Raw genomic sequence first — 17,739 nt, forward strand, 5'->3', positions numbered from 1 at the left:
CTGTTTGTAAAGACAGTTGTATTATGCACACAAACATCTCATACAGCTGCAGGACTGCTTTGCTTTGTAGCTATGGGAGGTCCACTTACAACTAGCTGTGCGTTCCTCTGCAGCTCTAAGACCTGCGCCGTGTGCTGCTGGATCATGAGCAGCTCCTGCTGCCGGAGCATCTGCTGCTGGGAGAGGAGCTGGAGCTGGGCTGCGTGCTGCAGCGAGCTGCCCGTACCGTAAACCCCTGACCACACCGAGCCTCCACGCTCCAGCACATCACCTCCTGCAGAGCAATGGACAAGGGCACAGGGAACAAAGAACAAAAGATTTAAACTTGTCATGTTTATGAAGCATTTTTTGCAATCCAAGTTGGTAAAAAGCAATATCGCGCAACAAACTACTGGCATGCCATCTACAATAACATATGGAAGTTGTCGATACCATTGGATATGGTTTTATTTGTTAACAAAATTATAATCCCAACAACTGTTTCAAACTGAATGTGGAAATCCTTTTTTTATGCCAAAATGCAACAAATGCTATAAATAAAAGAAAAGGAGTACTGACATCATGTACCAATACTTTCGATTAAATGCATACAAGCACACAGAGGGAGCGGCTTTCATACCGTAGTGTGGCAGGTGTTCAGTGGGAATGACTATGAGCTGTCCAGACTGTGGGTCCCTGGCAAACTGGTACGGAGGGGGCAAGGAGCCGGGCAGAGAGGGTGCGTAGCCTGGTGGGAGGGTCTGGTGAAGTGAGGAAGGACCGAGGCCTGGATGGGACAGGAGGGGGACAATTGGGTGAAAGTGGAAAGAAAATGTGTGAAAAATGTTAGAGACTAAGAGAGTTAGATGAGAAAAAAGAAACCTCAGCCAACATTTACTCAGCTACATACTTCATCCAATATATATATATATATATATATATATATATATATATATATATATATATATATATATATATATATATATATATATATATATACATACATACATACATACATACATACATATATATACATATATATACATATATATATATATATATATATATATATATATATATATATATATATATATATATATATATATATATATATATATATATATATATATATATATATATATATATACACACACACCCATATTGTGGCCACAATGGAGTTATCCCAGTGAGAACACACTTAAATTTAGCAGTTTCAATTTTTTTTTGCCCCGTTTGTCTAGACAGAGTTGGTCCTTGGGGAAATCTGTGTACACATGTGTGGTTTCCATATTTTCTGCTGTGTGCACAGTTATGTGTACGCTCACGTAAGTATGTGAGTCTTGCTGCTGTTGGAGGAGCAGGAATGTCCTGCAAAGATCAGGAATGTCTGAGGAACTTAACCCCTGGAGGCTGCTGCTGGACTAGCCACTTGACGGTTAGACAACACCTCCTTTTCTGTTACGCCGATGAGAACAGGCTACACAGGCACATGAAGAATTTTGCAAGCATGCCACATGCTGGTGTTGAACTGATTTAGAATCTCAAGTCTACAGCACCACATTAGATAAAAGGGAAAGAACTGCTGCTCCATGTATTACACTGACAACTACCGTAATACTACTGCTTTGTGTCACATGCTCACCTGTTCATGCACGTTGAAAACTAGATTTAGTGATGTTGTGATAAAAATATTCTGGAAATATAATCTTAAACTAATACAATGTTGTGTTGCAATACTATAAGCTTTAAGCATTTTTTCCCCAAAAGCAGTTAATCTGCCAATTCGTTTCTGATCAATTGCTGATTACAAAAATTTAAGCTTTTTGCGACATCATCAAATTACTTGTTTTGTCTAACCAATGGGTATTCAAATAACCATCACATATACAAAATAAAATCAGCAATCCCATAATCTTAACATTTTTGTCACGATACAAGCCATTAAATATAGCCATTGTATGACGCGTGTTACAAGGAATGCTAAGAATTTGTGGATCATCTAAACATGCGCCTGTAGCAGTTAACAAGTGTCGTCAGTCACGTGCACATCAGCGTACCGTATGGTGAGCTAGAGAGCCAGACTGGAGGGGCTCCAGGCCGGGGCATCCAGGGGTGAGAGGTCAGAGTTGAATGGTCAGGCGGCCAACGCCCCGCCCCTGCCAGAGCAGCCCCGCCTGTCACCATAAGGTTGGGGGTCATGAGGCTGGGAGTCATCATACTGGGTGTCAGGCCGCTAGACAGTGGGGCCGGGTGCATCTGAGTAAACTCTGCCAGCTCCTTGGACTCTCTGGAAGGAAAAGAAATACACTTTCTTTAAACAAGTGTGACTGACAATGGAAAATTGAGAGCATATTTCCAGGTTTCGGTCAATGTGGATTAACTGTAAGCCACACCCCCTTACCTGAGCACTTTCTCCTGCTCGCGCTCCAGTCGGCCGGCCAACAGTCTGTCATCATGGTGACGAGCGCGCTCCTCCCCTCGCTCCTCATCTGTGACGGGTTCAGGCACAGAGGGGGGAGAAAGAGATTAGATAAAGATGTTCACTCGCTGCATCGCTGGCTTGAGTATTTAAACCCTGATCCCACATGAAATATACATTAAAGAAAAGGATACAAGCTGTGAAAGACGATACGCTGGACGGATGGGAGCAATGCTGGAAAGATATGTTGTGAGATGAGACGAAGTGGGTGACGGCGCGCGGGGGGAGGTGGCACTGGCTATGTAATGGTGACATGACACGGCATGTCAAAACGAGAGGAGAGGCTAAAAATACAATGTTGGGCCACAGCCTGAACACACAGAGCGTGTGCACACATACTGTACAAGCACACACACAAATGGAGTGACAGCTCTCACTCTGAGTGTCAGCTCTTATCAGTTATTAGTCTAGTGCCACAGGAGATGTGTGAACATACCACTACTGCCTTACCACCCACACACACACACACACACACACACACACACACACACACACACACACACACACACACACACACACACACACACACACACACACACACACACACACACACACACACACACACACACACACACACACAGAGCCCTAAACCCATCCTGCTTACTATGAGGGCCGATGGCAAAAGACAAGAGATGGAGAGCAGAACAAAAAAAGAAGGGAAGCAGCAGCAGCACTCAGCCGAGCAATCCAGAATAAACATGAGGATCTCCTCCTTGCGCTCTTCCCCCGTTAACCCTCTTCCATCCCATCCACACTGACTGAAGGTCCCAGAGCTGCAGAAAGGTTTTATACAAGTGTGCTGAACCCTTCAGTTGTGCTCTAGTGTGTGTGTGCAGCCCGTAAAGGGACAAGAGACTTTAACAAACCCTGACATGCTCCGCAGGAAAGGTTTCAAGACTGTTACCAAGGTTACAGGGAGTCTGTCCCACATGCTATCCTCTCTGCATCAGAAAGCCAGCGATTAGCGCTGCACGCCCCCTCTCTCTGCCCGCTCCTCCCTCCACCTCACACTCTCTTTTCACTTCTTTACTTCCTGACATACCTCTCTCTTCCCGTCTATCAACCTATCGATCTACGTCCGTCCCTTATCATTAACCTATCCTTCTTCTTCTCCTTCCTGCTTCCCTCCATCTACTCATCCATTCATCCATCTACTCGTGTTTTCTGTGTAAATCCTCTGCTGTGTATTTAGAGCTCTTCTTAGTGCGAGGGGCTGATGCTATTAGACCAATCACTCTGCTCCAGCACGGAAATGAATAAACGCCCCCATCAGGGATGCAAGTGCGTGCACACATACACCTTCAGTATTTTACTGATACACACAATTCCTCATATACACTCACTCACACGCACACGCACACACAGTCCGTCACTCTCAAGACTGATCCATTGCTTAGCAACGCACCCATGGTCTTATTGTAATTCAAGGCTTGTTTGTAGCTTTTAGCTGCACTCTGTAATGACATGTTTAATGCAGAGAGGGTGGAGGTGGGGTGGGGAGGTGGAGCTGAAGAAAAGAGTGGAGAAAGAGCGGGGGGCCTGAGGTGGGACAAGGAGGGAGTGTCGCCACAAAGAGACCTTCTCAGAGAGGAAGGAAGGGCGAGAGACATTCAGCCAAATGAAAAGAGCAGGAGAGAGAGACAGAGAGGTGAACTGTGGGAGGACGGAGAGAGAAAGAAGAGAAGAGAAACAGAAACAAGGAGAAAGACAGAGCGATGGAGAGGGAGCACAGTAGCTGAATGACCTTGACGTACGAGAATAGAGCGCTGTATGGCAGGAATTGCTATGCGGCGCAGAGAGCCAACACGCTCGCCAAAAAGGGAGCCTTTCAACAAAATACAACCCATGACATAATTAGTAATTTGGGGAGAAGGGGTGGGTGGGGGGATTGTTTTTACTATTCCAATCACGTTACATGCATGAACACCTCAAAGTCAAACAGGACTGTGGAAACATGACTGTGATCCGAAAGAAAATGAATCCTCCATTATTCATGGGAACCGAAATGAGGAATCATTTGCTCTCGGTTCATTTAACTAAGGGGATCTACGTTCCCTGCAGTGTGATTCTGAGCGAAGCCACAGCAGAGAGAGCTGAAAGCAAAAATACATTACAAAATGTTTCCAATAAGGGAAGTGCACTTGATTTAACTTGCCCGAAACTATAAAAATGACTTCTTTGATTGAGTGAATGTCACCACATGATTCTGGGCAAGTCTTTCTACCCTATGTTCAAACAAAATGCATCTATAAAACTGTGCTCTTTTCATACATGACACACAATGGAAATGATTCACATGAAGGGAAACAAAGATTTAAAAAGAACGTTAGGAAAAAACAACACATGAATGTAGCATTAATAGCAGTGTTTCAGTGACTTTTCTGGCAATTTCTGACATACAAGAGATTGTTACCTTTAATTGCTGATTGCAGCAGGGTTCTTTGTGAGTCTGAAGGTCCACTGGTCTGTTTACTGGTGCTCACACTGTCTCTCTGCCGGGCCACAGCCACAGCAATACCAACTGGAGGGTGGCGCACCTCTCCCTCCCCCTCTCGGCCAAAGGAGCGGGCGCTGTCCGGCCGCTCCTGCTCCCTTTTCAGCTGAGGAGGCACCCTCAACGCCCCTGAAGCTCCTGATCCAACTGAAACCCTTTCCCTGTCTCTCTCCCGCTCTCTCTCTTTTTCCCTCTCTCTTTCCCGCTCCCTCTCTTTTTCCCTCTCCCTCTCTCTTTCCGCCTCTGTCACAATGCTACCAAGACCCCCAAAGGGCCCTCGGCCGTCCGCAGCGTGTCTTGTGGACCCGGGACCCTCAGCAGCAAAGTTTCCACTGTATTTAATCAGACTCTGCATGGCTGAAACCTCTGTGGGCTCTGAACCTGCACCTCCGCCTCGCTCTCCACCACCTGACCCTCCAGGTCGGTAGAGTGTTGATGGGTCCAGGTAGCGCCTCTGACTCCCCTCCTCGACTACATGCCCGTGTCCGTGTTGGGAGGGGTGTGTTTGTGGGGAATGACTGTGGGTGGAGTGTGTATTGTTACTGGGCCGGTGGCTCGTGTGAGGCGAATGGGACATTTGTGTGTGCGTCTGCTGGCTGTGGGGGGAGGAGATTGTATGTCCGTGTTGGGCCGCCAGGGCGGCCATGTGACTCGTGGCATAGTTGGCTAATGGGCTGATGGTATTCCACTTAGGCTCCGCCCCCCCTCGCTCTATGCCCAATCGGAGCGAGTGTTTAGGGATTTCCCTGGTTTCTGGGCTGAACCTTGATTGACTGGAGGAGTAAGACGCATCCTGTCCTCGTTTACCAATGGAACCATTGGAACAAATGACAGAGCCTTCTTCTCGTTGATTGCCTGATTCGCCAGACTGGGAGAGTCGAGGGTGCTCAAGGCTCCTTTCAGGAAACCTGTAGCTCTCCCTGTTTCTGTCCCGCTCTCTCTCCCGCTCTCTGTCCCTGTCTCTGTCTCTGTCCCTTTCTCGGTCTCTGTGTTTGTCACCGTGTTTGTTGTCACGGGCTTGCGAGGCGATCTGGATGGGCCCGGCCCGCTCTTCGTATACCTCCACAGAAGGCACATATGTCGGCGCGATGACTCGTTGCTCTCTGCTAGGCTCTCTGGGCGTGGAGGGGTGGGGCGGGCCAACGGCAGAGGGCTGAAGCGTAGGAGGATGGGCGTAGGAGATGTGGAGGCCTCCGGTCGACGTGGCTGCAGCGTCGCTCCTCCTGTGTCTTTCTGAGTGAGAGTTTGAGTTATTCGAGTTCGCGTTAGAGTTATGGTTGTGGTGGTGCCGAGAGGCCCCCTCTTCATCCCGAACCCCTCTCTCCATTTCTGCTCCATGAAATCTGCTCCCACCGCCACCCGAAGGGAAGGACGGCCGTGGAGGTGACGGCCTGGGTCTGGGCTCTGCTGAAGGTTGGGAGTGTGACTTTTGCTGGTGGTGGTGAGGATGGATGGACCAAATATCTCTCTCGGTGTCCCTGTCCCTCTCTCTCTCTCGTTCGCCACTCCTCGCCCTGCGGTCCTCCTCGCTCCTCCCGTCCTGTGTCAGGTCCACCACGCTGTGCGGCCTCTGTTCCTCTCTCGACCGCTCTCGCTCTCTGTCCCTCTCTCTCTCCCTCTCCCCCCGGTAATGCCGGTCTCTTCCCCCGTCTCGGGACGTCCTCTGAGGGGGTGTGGAGCTGGATGGGGCGGTCGGCGGTGCAGATGGGGGATGGAGGGGTAATTGGCTCAAGGAGGCTGGCAGGTAAAATCCATCTAAAAAGACACAAAATACATGTCATGTGAGTCTAAAAACGAAAACAAAAAAACAAACAAAAAAAAAACCACACACACACACACACACTTTACATAACACAAACAGATGAAGATTCAAAGCACTGCTGCACGCAGGCAGAGGTGAGCATAATAAATATCTAAATGTCGACTTGCCAGGAAAATGTAACAGTTACACAAGCTGACAATAGATCTACAACAATCACATCCAGGAGGAGCAAAAGCGCTATACATTACACTAAAACTGGTCCTCCTGTCAGCTGAATGTTGCCCATTTGTGGCCCTATTCCACAACATACTTCTCACTCAATGAAAGCAAACCCTAGATGAACCCATGTGGGAGTGTGTGTGTGTGTGTGGACACTTAATTCAGCCACTTGTCTCTGCGAATGTGGATGGTGACAGCGACTGACCTTTATGTGAGTCGTAGAGAGGGTGCTGGGAGAGCGAGGGTGGGTCCAGGTGCCCCAGAGACAGGTAGGGGCTTGAGTACAGACTGCTCGGCAGAGGAGGGTAGCCTAAAGACACGCAAACACAGAACATGTCACACAATCTAGTTAACACAGAAATTAAACTATGCAATCGCTCATCCTCCAAATACTATGGCTTCTATTTAAAGCTCCTGAACAACTCCTGGGATTTAAAAGCAGCTCCAGTAGTCAAGCCACAAACAGAATACTGGCACTTACATCGGCAACAGGAATGAGGCTATCTGCAGAAATTTAACCGGCAATTACTCGGAAAGCTTCAGCTTCTCAAATGTGAGGATTTGCTTCTTTCGTCTAGTTTTTATTAAATGATAACTAAATGTGTTTGAGTGTTGATAAACTCTGGTAATTTTGATTTTTCTCTCTCACTTTTTTCCAACATTTGATTGACAGACCAAATTGTTTGTGGAGACAAGTACGGACAGACAGAGTAATTAATAATGAAACAAAATATGTCACTGAAGCCCCACTTACATCCTCCTGAAGTGACTGAGTCATTTGAACAGAGCCATAAACAGAGGATGAGGCTGGATTGCTGATTGTTGCATCATACGGAGAAAAGCAACTCACCTATTAAATAAATGCATGTCACCCCGGGTTACTGGTGGGAAATTGGGGCTTTCATACTCAGTTGTCAGTTTATCAAAATTCAGTCCTGCAATAGATCATAACTAACTGAAGGTTATAACGTATATTTTTAGAGGTGTGTCGACTGAATTGTATGTAAGTATTTCATTATATTGAGGGATTTATTATCACAGGGGAATTCAGACCCATGTTGCAAATGATAATTATTTTCTTTATTGATATATCCAAAAATTATTTTCTCAGTATATTAATTGTTTTGTCTGCAGAATGTCAGCAAAAATGTTAACAACAGCCTGTCACTAACCCTAACCCTGAACCAAGAGTTTATAATAACATTCAAATTGAGGTTATGAAGTTTATGTTACAGAAAACAAGGGAAAAACAATAATAGTCAGATTTGAAAGAATGTGATATCCAAAAAATTGGCAATTCATTTTAGATTGATTATCTGAGAGATTATTCAACTTGTACCCTGGGCTCCAACTCAGACAAGTCAACAGATGTGAGCACATGTAAACCAGATCGGACCGCTTTGAAATCATACTAAACTTTGCACACTGGCGGTACCAGTCGACCCCATATCACCTGCAACAGTTAGTTTTGTTCATGAGGTCAGCTTGAGGTTGATGCTGGCTGAGAGTCTGCCTGACAGCCAGCTGCTGCTCTTAGAGACCAGATCTTAATATAGACAAAGCCTTGTGCCTGGTGTAATGCTTTGGATTTCTGTGTCAGGCCTGAGCTGGGTGCAACCCCAATGCTGGCCGGTGTCATTGCGTCAAGCCACATGTAATAAAAGAAAGACCTGTGCCCACCCAGAGAGAGGGTGAGACATTCCTTGTTCCCACACACTCTGGCCATTCCAAGGAAAATCAAAGACACCGCACCCATTCCAGCACAGAGTGCCGGGGAGCATAGCCCAAGTATAAATCTGTCTCAGTCTCTGTTTTTTGAGAGGCAGAATTGGAGAAGCCAGAGGAGGCGGGAGGTGGGGGGCGTCAGTGGTTAGAGGAAGGCGCAAGGAGACAGAAATATAAGAAGAACGATGTGACGGGTGTAAAGGCATGCGGGATAGGTTTCTTGCAAAGCGTCCTCTAACCACGGCTAACAGCTAACCTTGATCTACCACAGCTTTGATTCAGGGTTCCTGTGCAGCCATGGTGAATCCCAGGCATATCCAAAGGCTGCCGCCCAAAAACGTCTCCAGCTTTAGTAACTTTAGCTGCTATTAGATCCAGCCACCAGGTATTAAGAACCGTTTTTAGGCTGTGAAGATTTCTATTCATATCAGTGAAAGTGGATTCTGTTGCGCCTTCAGCCAGCAGGAAGTTTGAGCTTCTTTAACTTCAGATACAGTTTAGCCTGAATTGAGGCTGCAGTAAGTCAAGCATCCAAAGTCCATCCATCCTTTATCCTTCCTGCTTCGGCTGAATTTAAAGTCAAACAGGATGTGTCTTGGCTGGGCTGACGCTCAGAGCTGGTGGGTAAGACATCAGCTTGTGTATTTAAATGTATAATTTAAAAGGTGCAACCCTTCAGAATTGCAAAATGCCTGTTTTTGGACTATTCATGTTTAGCATTTTTCTACAATAGCCACTAAATGTTTTTACAGTCTGTAATTAGCTCTCAATTTAACAGCTGTGATTGCTGGTGGCGGAGTCCGCCATTCCTGTGTAGGATCTGGTTTGCTGTCACACACACAGGGGGTTCACAGGAAGAAGGCATGCATATAGTTTAATTTGAATTGCAGGCTTCCATATATTTGTATATAGATACTCCTTAAACACGAGTACCTATATACGAAATATATGGAAGCCTGCGATTAGTAGAAAACATCTGTAAAAACAAGCTAGCCTGGCTCTGAAAGTAAAGTGCACATATCAGCACTTCCAAAAGGTCACCTCTTCACACATTATATCATGTTTGTTTAATCCTTTTTATAGTTTTATGGCTCTCTGAGTGGTTGTCGGGGAACCATCAGAAGTTACTACTCAGACTATTGCAGATAATCATAGGTGCAATCACGTGCCGGAATCGCACACAATCTGATTTGCCGTGTTTGGAAAAGCACTGAACAAGATCTGTGTCACACAGACGATGCGATCAGCTTTTAAATGAATCCTAAATAGAATCTGTTTGTCCTTCTCCCTTTACCTTGACAAAATGCACTGCGGGATACGTTTCCTCCCATCTGACCTTCTACTCCAGCGAGATTTGATAACAGGACACAAAAGGACAGGAGGGAATGAAGAGGAAACAGAGATTCAATCACTTACTGAACAGACCTTAAGAAGAGTACAGAGAGGTCCAAGGAAAGGACGAAAAAAAAAAAAAAAAACCACACACACACACACATACTATATATACACACACGCACACCTGTGTGTGTCTAAAACTGTGTTCATAAGATAGGTCAGGAGAGAGATGTTGTGGAAAAGTAGGGCAGGTGAGAGACACAGACAGAGACAAAGTGCATGCTGGACAGGAAGCTCAAAAAAAGAACAAGAGGGAGGAAGATAGATTACAGTAACGCATGACAGGCAAAAGTAAGAGACAGGTGGAGGACGGAGGAAACGAGACGCATATAGGACAGAGCCGGGAGCACAGCCACCAGCAGAGAGACAGAAATGGAACAGGATCCCACTGGTGTAAGCAATGAAACAGAGAGGAACGAGCCTCCTGGGCTTTGGACAGGAGCTCACTGTGACAAATGTCATGAGAATACGATGTCGCCTGTGTCTTCCAGAATCTGAATTATGCACCGAGACAGAAAAGAGGAGAGAAACAGGAGGAGAAAGCAAAAGAAATGCAAGTGTTGTCGAGGAGAATGGTGATTTACCTTCATGAGCATGTGATGCCCACAGCTGAGCCATCTGGAGACCACTGGGATTGGCCGATCTGTACGCCGGGTCAGAGGTCAAGGGGGAGGGGCCGGGATAACCTGATAGGAAGGGACTGGAGCCTGCCGGGAAGGCATCACCTGGGAGGAAGAACGAAGGCCGTCAGTCACCCTCATACCCAAGAGAACCAAACTCGACAAACACTATTGATTTAAACTGTATATGCTGTCACTGTCCACTGTGTGTGTGTGTGTGTGTGCGCGTGTGCATGTGCATGTGTTGTGCGCAATCGATACATGCTGATGGTTCTATGCTGAAACAGTCTGTTGTAATCACATTATTACTGAGCCACCATGCACTCCGTTTCCATGAGACAGACCACAGACAGACTGTACACAGAAGAAAAGGACAGTTAATGTAACCACTGACTAAAAACCACAGTTGTCACAGTAGGAAAGAACGAAGAGGGGAAGTCATGAGGCTACTCGCTCTTCTGGGAGGCACTGATTGGACAAAGCATTAAGGGACTCGTGCACAGTTGGATTGGATCAGATCAGCAAGTATGCTCTCTCGATAGATACACATAATCAGATCCTTCCCTGTTCAGGGATTTCATTTGTTTATCTGTTGATCTAGAGCTGCAACAATGTTTTCATCAATAAGTTGATTCAGAGAAAATTATTTTTAAAAACGGTTCATAATTTCAGTCATACCAATTAAAACATTTTCTGGTTCCAGCTTCTTAAATGTTAGGATGTGCTGCTTTTCTTTGTCATTATGATAGTAGATAAAGCGTGTGTGGGTTTGGGCACAACTTGATGACATCACTTCGGGCTCTGACACTTTATTTTTTCCTGCAATAAAACAAATCTATTAGATTAGATATACGAGACACTAAGCCACTAAGTTTTTTCACTGCCAGTTTAAACAGTAAGTTGGTTTAATATCCATTAAATATAAAGTCTTTAGTTAGTGGACGTAATTCTCATGTTTTGCACTTGTTAAAAGCTGTCATGAATAAAATGACTTCATATTGGCTTGCTATTATCTGCAATTTTTATGGGTTATAATTTCGATGACACCGATATATTGCATGTCATGCATGCTAACAAAGAAGCAAAAAATCTTCTCAATTGAGAAGATTAAACCTGAACGTGTGTGCGAATTTTTACCAGGAGTAAGTTTTCTGTCATATAACTGTTGCATCATTTCAGCTATACTTTTCTTAATGTTTACAAAACTTACTGTTCTACATACTGTCGATCCTTCAAAGGCAGAAAACGCACTGAGACACATTCTTAATGGTTGGTTGACACTAACATTTTTTTTATGTGATAAAATCATAACCGCTGATCCAAAGAATCACACTGAACCTAATAATGTTTGCTTCAACAAATGAAAACTGACCACCATCACTTAGTTTTAATCAATTTGAACCAACAATCCAGTGTGTGGACAGTGATGTGTGTGTACTCTGTTCAAAGCATGTTGATGTCACCATTAAAACCAGCTCCTTCGCGGAAACATGGACTGAGTAATCCCTCTTAAAACAGTTCATATCTCGAAATGATGCCGCTATCGATTGTTTTTATTAGACTCCACTCCCTGCATGTGTGCTATCTAACCATTGGTAAACTTTGAACCTTTGAACCATCACTGCCTCTTCCAATCACAACCTCCATAAGAGCTGGGAGAGGTTTCATGTTTAGCTGAGGTTTGCCCCCACCCAGCCCATTACTGAACGCACCGCACAGCCATTACCCTGATAAAACTAACCATGTGTGTAGGGGAAAGGGTGCTCTCTGTGTACGGGTGAGGGGGAAGGGACTGAGTGTGTGTGCGTTTCTGTATTAGTCCTGTGGGAATCTCAGAGACATGCTGTGCTCGCTGAGTTTCCCCCTGCATCTAAATCAGTACATTAAAACCGCAGTCCGTCAGCGCCTACACACACACACACACACACACACACACACACACACACACAGAGCACATTTTAAATCAATAGCAAATGCAGCTTTCTAATTAATCACAAACTGTGTACACACACACACACACACAGATGCAGTGGTGTGCCTTTTTCTTCTGCTCTAAAAATTACTGTGTAGGTGGATGTTTCCACACCCAGCCTGATCACACAGATCTCTTCAAGTCTCTCCGTGTGTGTGTGTGTGTATGTGTGTGCTACGTGTGTGTGTGTACGGGAGGGGGGTCCTCTGTGTGCATAGCTGAAGTGGCTGCACTGCACCACTGTATAACCACTGACATGTGCAAACAGTTGTGTGTGGGTTTGCAGTGAATGGCCTTTGAGTCAGAGACACTGGTGGAGCTTCAAACATGCGCCAACAAATACACGTCAGAGATACACATATGTGCAAAACACACACGAACGTGCATGTATGAATCCATACTGTCACACCAATTGCTGGGAACATACAGACATGCAACATGAACAACTAGCCACATGTACACACAGCCTGTGATTAACCCTCAGTTAGTCTCAGTACATTAACTCTGCTGGAAAACACACACACATCCCGTCCTGTGTGGAGCGCTGAAGAGCCACACAATGCAGGGTTTCACCTCCCTAAGAGACAACTTATAGTCCCATTTATAATTAATGATCACACACACACACACACACTTTGTGGGATTGAATTCTTCAGAGTCTGAGAATATTCTTTTACATTTTAAAGTTTCAACCAGTGGTGATAAAACCAAGTGTGCTTTAACAGTACAGCAAACGTGCGTTGAGCAGCTACTATGGACAGACTTACAGTAAAGGAGTGGCTGGTGTATCTGTTTACAGTGCAGCCAAACACAGTCATGCGGTTTTAATGATACATTCAGTCAATAATTTGTCTTTTTTTCCCCCCATCATGTCACGAGCGGTCACAATCTAAATTCACTCAGCACATAGTGCAAGTGGTTTTCCATCCGACTGCTCAATGCACCAACTTTTCTTGTTCCGTTTCTACCAAGAAAAATCAAAACTGATTCACTAGCAGAAAATACCGAAAGTGACCATTGTCTTGTCAGCTCCAGTGATTACAAATAAAAGGTTACTCAGTTTGCTGCCAGTTAATGTGAACTGACACTCATGAAAATAATACCAATATTATGTGTACTTATACAACATGTGGGATACTACTTCCAATATTATCATATACAATAATGTTTTACATCATGAGCACTATTGCACTAAATCATAAGGTGCAATATAACTTAAATAACTACCTGTCAATATCACTGCCAATAATATCCTTTTCTATTTTAGTTCATGTTTAATTTCCTCTTGCACTTAACTTCTTACTTTTATTGTCATTCCATCAAGCACTGTTACTTTTTCATTTAGGCTTTATACTTCATTCTTATAGAAACTCTGCCAAGTGTGTGACTGACCCTGGGAACCTGCTGGTTGTTACTGGTTGTACTGGAATTTCTTATGGAGCGATCTCTGACACAAGAATGTATTTCTGGATTATTAAAAGTTCTATTCTATCTCTTCTTATCAGCAGCAGGAGATGTTGGGTTTGCCGCTGCCATGGCTGTAGGTCGGAGGGTGATATCAGTCCAAGAGAGCTACACGCAATAATGCTGGATTACCTGCTTCCTCACTTCCATGTGAAGACAATTAATCTAGTGCTTGAGTAACAAGAGAACAAGAAAACTGGCTTTAAAACACATTTAAAACAAAAAACAAAAACAACATACACTCATGTTTATGCAGTGCTCTTTTTTGTGAGGTAGAAATTATCCTCAATATGTAGGATCCCTTATTATATTTTTTTTTTCATAAAATGATGTTGGCGAGCAGAGTGACACTATACAGGAGATGATTTGGGATCCTAGAACCATCTTTGCATCTTAACAAAAAATACAAATTATAACCCATTACATTTGCTGACAGTTAAACTGCCTTTATATTTCCTGTTTTTAAAGTGTACTCACTTTTTGACACTGATATTTGGTTACTGTAAAACTGATTTAGACATTGTTACTAAAATGTCGTGCGGGATAAACCAACTTAATGAAGAATGAACATTGCTAAGAAATGTTGTTCTAACAAATTATCCTCACCTAAAATCCATGTTCGAATTGTTACCTGGTGTCTGTGTGTGGAGCAAAAATCCCAGACATACCCCCTTGACAAACACACACACACACACACACACACACACACACACACACACACACACACACACACACACACCACCTGTCAAGGATGCTGAGGTCCTGGAAGGATGTCAGCACTTTCCATTCCTTCAGGCCAAACACCAGGGTCTTTCTAACTAACACACACAAACATACACACACGCACGCACACACACACACACACACGTCAAGAGGCACAGAAGCCTCACTAGAGTATGGATCAATCTTAGCATCACAGCAGCCTACAGGCCCTTTTTACCCACACATGCGCGCGCACACACAAACACACACACACAGCTACATGCAGTCCATAGTTACGCTTCGTGCCAGTGATCAGGAAAAAAAAATACAATCCCCAATTCCCTTTTCCCCTTCCTGAACAGTCCGAGGGAAGAAGAAGAGGGAGGGCTGGGGCGAGGGAAAACATTTGCACTCCTCGTTCCAGAAACAACATCCAAATGGTAGCTGAGAGGGAAATGTTTCTTTAAATGTTGTGGAATTACGCTTTCATTACCTCGCTCTCTCTTTCTCTCAGCCCTTTCCTTCCTTCCTTCCTCCCTCTCCCTTCACAACGCCTTCCCGCTCTCCCCCCCAACACACACACACACACACACACACACACACACACACACACACACACAGAAACACTTTGGCTCCCACTTCACAAGACAGTTATTTTGCCATATTGGGATAAGCAAGTTGCCAAGAAACACGCTCTCTGACTCCCCAACACGTTCTAAGCCTCCATTTTCAGATCCTCATAAGAAGTGTATCTCCATATCAGAGAGGAAAAGGCCCGCTGGAGATCAATTCTGATAGAGTTGGCACTGCAAATCTCTCTCTCTTTCACACACACACAGAAAATCAGTGAAATCAAATTCAAGACCAAGAGTCTTGATATCGCAAATCGATCTAAGATGGGCTGAAAGGCAACAGAATCCAAAAGCAACAATACTGGAACATGTACAAAAAACAAGAGAAAAAAATCTCTGGTTTAAATGTCTGCCACAAACACACACACACACACACACACACACACACACACACACTCCATGAACCCATCTGTTATCCATCAGTGGCACTCAGAGCAGAGTTGCTTAGGGGGAGAAATCTCTATTGATCTCTGGTTTTTATTCCCTGCAAGAAAAAAAAAGAAAAAACATTCACACAGTAAAACTCTGCTGCACTGTCTGTCTCTGCCACAGCAAACCAGCACACTGGTAACCATTAATCCTGACGGGTAAGCAGAAACACACACACACACGGGCAATGGATGTGCAGGATTTGGCATGCACGTCTGGAAACACATATCTGTCTGTGTGTGTAAGTGTTGGTTCAGGCTGAGAGCATGTGGTTAAACGTGTGTGTCAGTTAATGATTTCAAAATGTGCATGTCTGGTTCGTCCTGTGTTCTGGAGTGTTGAGAGGAAACAGTTTTGTTTACGTGCCTGCAGTTGAGCAAACATTTTTTTTTAACTTCACTTGAAAATGTCTCTGACAAATTCACCTTACGACACGTCAAACTTTGCAAAACCATGGGAGGATGTGTTAAAATCTGACGTGTCTTGACTTACTTCAGTTTGTTGATGAGGAGATTACACAATCAAGGCGTAAAGGAAATCAGATCTTTTTTCAGGGAACTTTGACAAACTGGTTGCCAGGCTGGAGATAAGGTACCAGCTTTTGGTCAACAAAAATGACTGAAAATATATGTTCTTCAATCACCTTGTATGTTGAGTAATTGAGATGCCGTGCAGTTTACAGGTCTGCTTAATAATGAAAATGTGACATCATAGTATTGTTTAAAAGGTCTTCGTTTCTGATTTATCTGCTATTTTACAGTGATGTTTGGTTCCGGTTTCGATTGTTAGAGCAATATCTAGATATCAGTAATCTAACAGATGTTATCCTGGGATGCTCGTTTTACTGTCCCAATTTTTAATACCGTTTTATATACTACCTAAAAATAGTTTCCTATGACAACCTGGTAACCATTACTGTCGAGCCTTGGATTTGTTTCTTTATTAAAATGAAAAGTGACAGACTTCACATATGTTGACAACAAATGTGCACATCCTCAAATATTAATACAATGCATCGGCATGATGCAATATGCACACTGTCTATGCAAATACATGGTTAAAAAACAAGTATCTCTGTGGCCTAAGAGGCCAAATGACCATTTACTCATCATCAGGTAACCTTCAGACATGACACCGAGACAGTGAAACCGAAGCAACTTGAGCAAATTCAGCCATCTTTGCTGAAACAAGGTAAACAGAAGAGCAGTCCACCACACAATGCTGACTTCACTCCAAACTAAAAGGACAGAAAAGTCACAAAGTTAGTTTTGTTCTTGCAGCTCTCAGAAACCTGCTAAACTTGCTTCACGTGTGCTTGAACCTCGCAGTACCATGCTGGTGCACTCCTGTGAAGACGGCAGGTGTTATTTTGACACACTCCTCCATACCAGCAAATGGAAATGTGCTCACAACAGACGTGTCACACACGGCCCGAATGGAATGCACAGTTGCATGGTAACATGGATACAGCGACACACACACACACACACACACACACACACACACACACACACAGAAGTGATAACTACATCTATGCCTGCAGCACAGGGTGGGTCCGCCTTTTGGTGGAACATGCATCTTAAACTAATAAGTGGCTTGAACATCAGACTACTGAGGTGCTGACTGACAGGAAACAGTCTGATCTGGGATGAATGTTATCAGGATGTTGAGATGACACACCAGCATCCTCGTGTAGATAAAAAAAAAAACTGAAATGACACCGTGAGTCTGCTCCTCGTTCAGTTTTAGATGCAAAAGAATCCAATCTTAGAAGGCTTTAAAATAAATTTCAGGTGTAACACAGTTAAATCTGACTTCTCACATCATGTCACTACATATTTGGAGTTGTAAGTGTGCCTGGAGGAGT

At 44.3% G+C, this 17,739-nt stretch overlaps 1 protein-coding gene across 2 annotated transcripts in view; it reads right to left on the reverse strand.

Moving 5' to 3' along the window:
* Positions 1-17,739, reverse strand: part of tnrc18 (trinucleotide repeat containing 18) — a 45,943-nt gene that overhangs the window by 21,021 nt on the left and 7,183 nt on the right. For both annotated transcript variants that reach the window (XM_037089715.1, XM_037089716.1), the window contains exons 3-9: positions 10,638-10,778; positions 7,139-7,243; positions 4,872-6,707; positions 2,381-2,468; positions 2,037-2,266; positions 620-766; positions 90-274 (exon numbers count right to left, since the gene is read on the reverse strand). In XM_037089715.1, the coding sequence (XP_036945610.1) occupies positions 90-274; positions 620-766; positions 2,037-2,266; positions 2,381-2,468; positions 4,872-6,707; positions 7,139-7,243; positions 10,638-10,778 (2,732 nt within the window). The remainder of the gene's footprint in view (positions 1-89; positions 275-619; positions 767-2,036; positions 2,267-2,380; positions 2,469-4,871; positions 6,708-7,138; positions 7,244-10,637; positions 10,779-17,739) is intronic.

The sequence above is a fragment of the Acanthopagrus latus genome, chromosome 23, assembly GCF_904848185.1.
Source record: "Acanthopagrus latus isolate v.2019 chromosome 23, fAcaLat1.1, whole genome shotgun sequence".
Lineage (NCBI taxonomy): Eukaryota > Metazoa > Chordata > Actinopteri > Spariformes > Sparidae > Acanthopagrus > Acanthopagrus latus.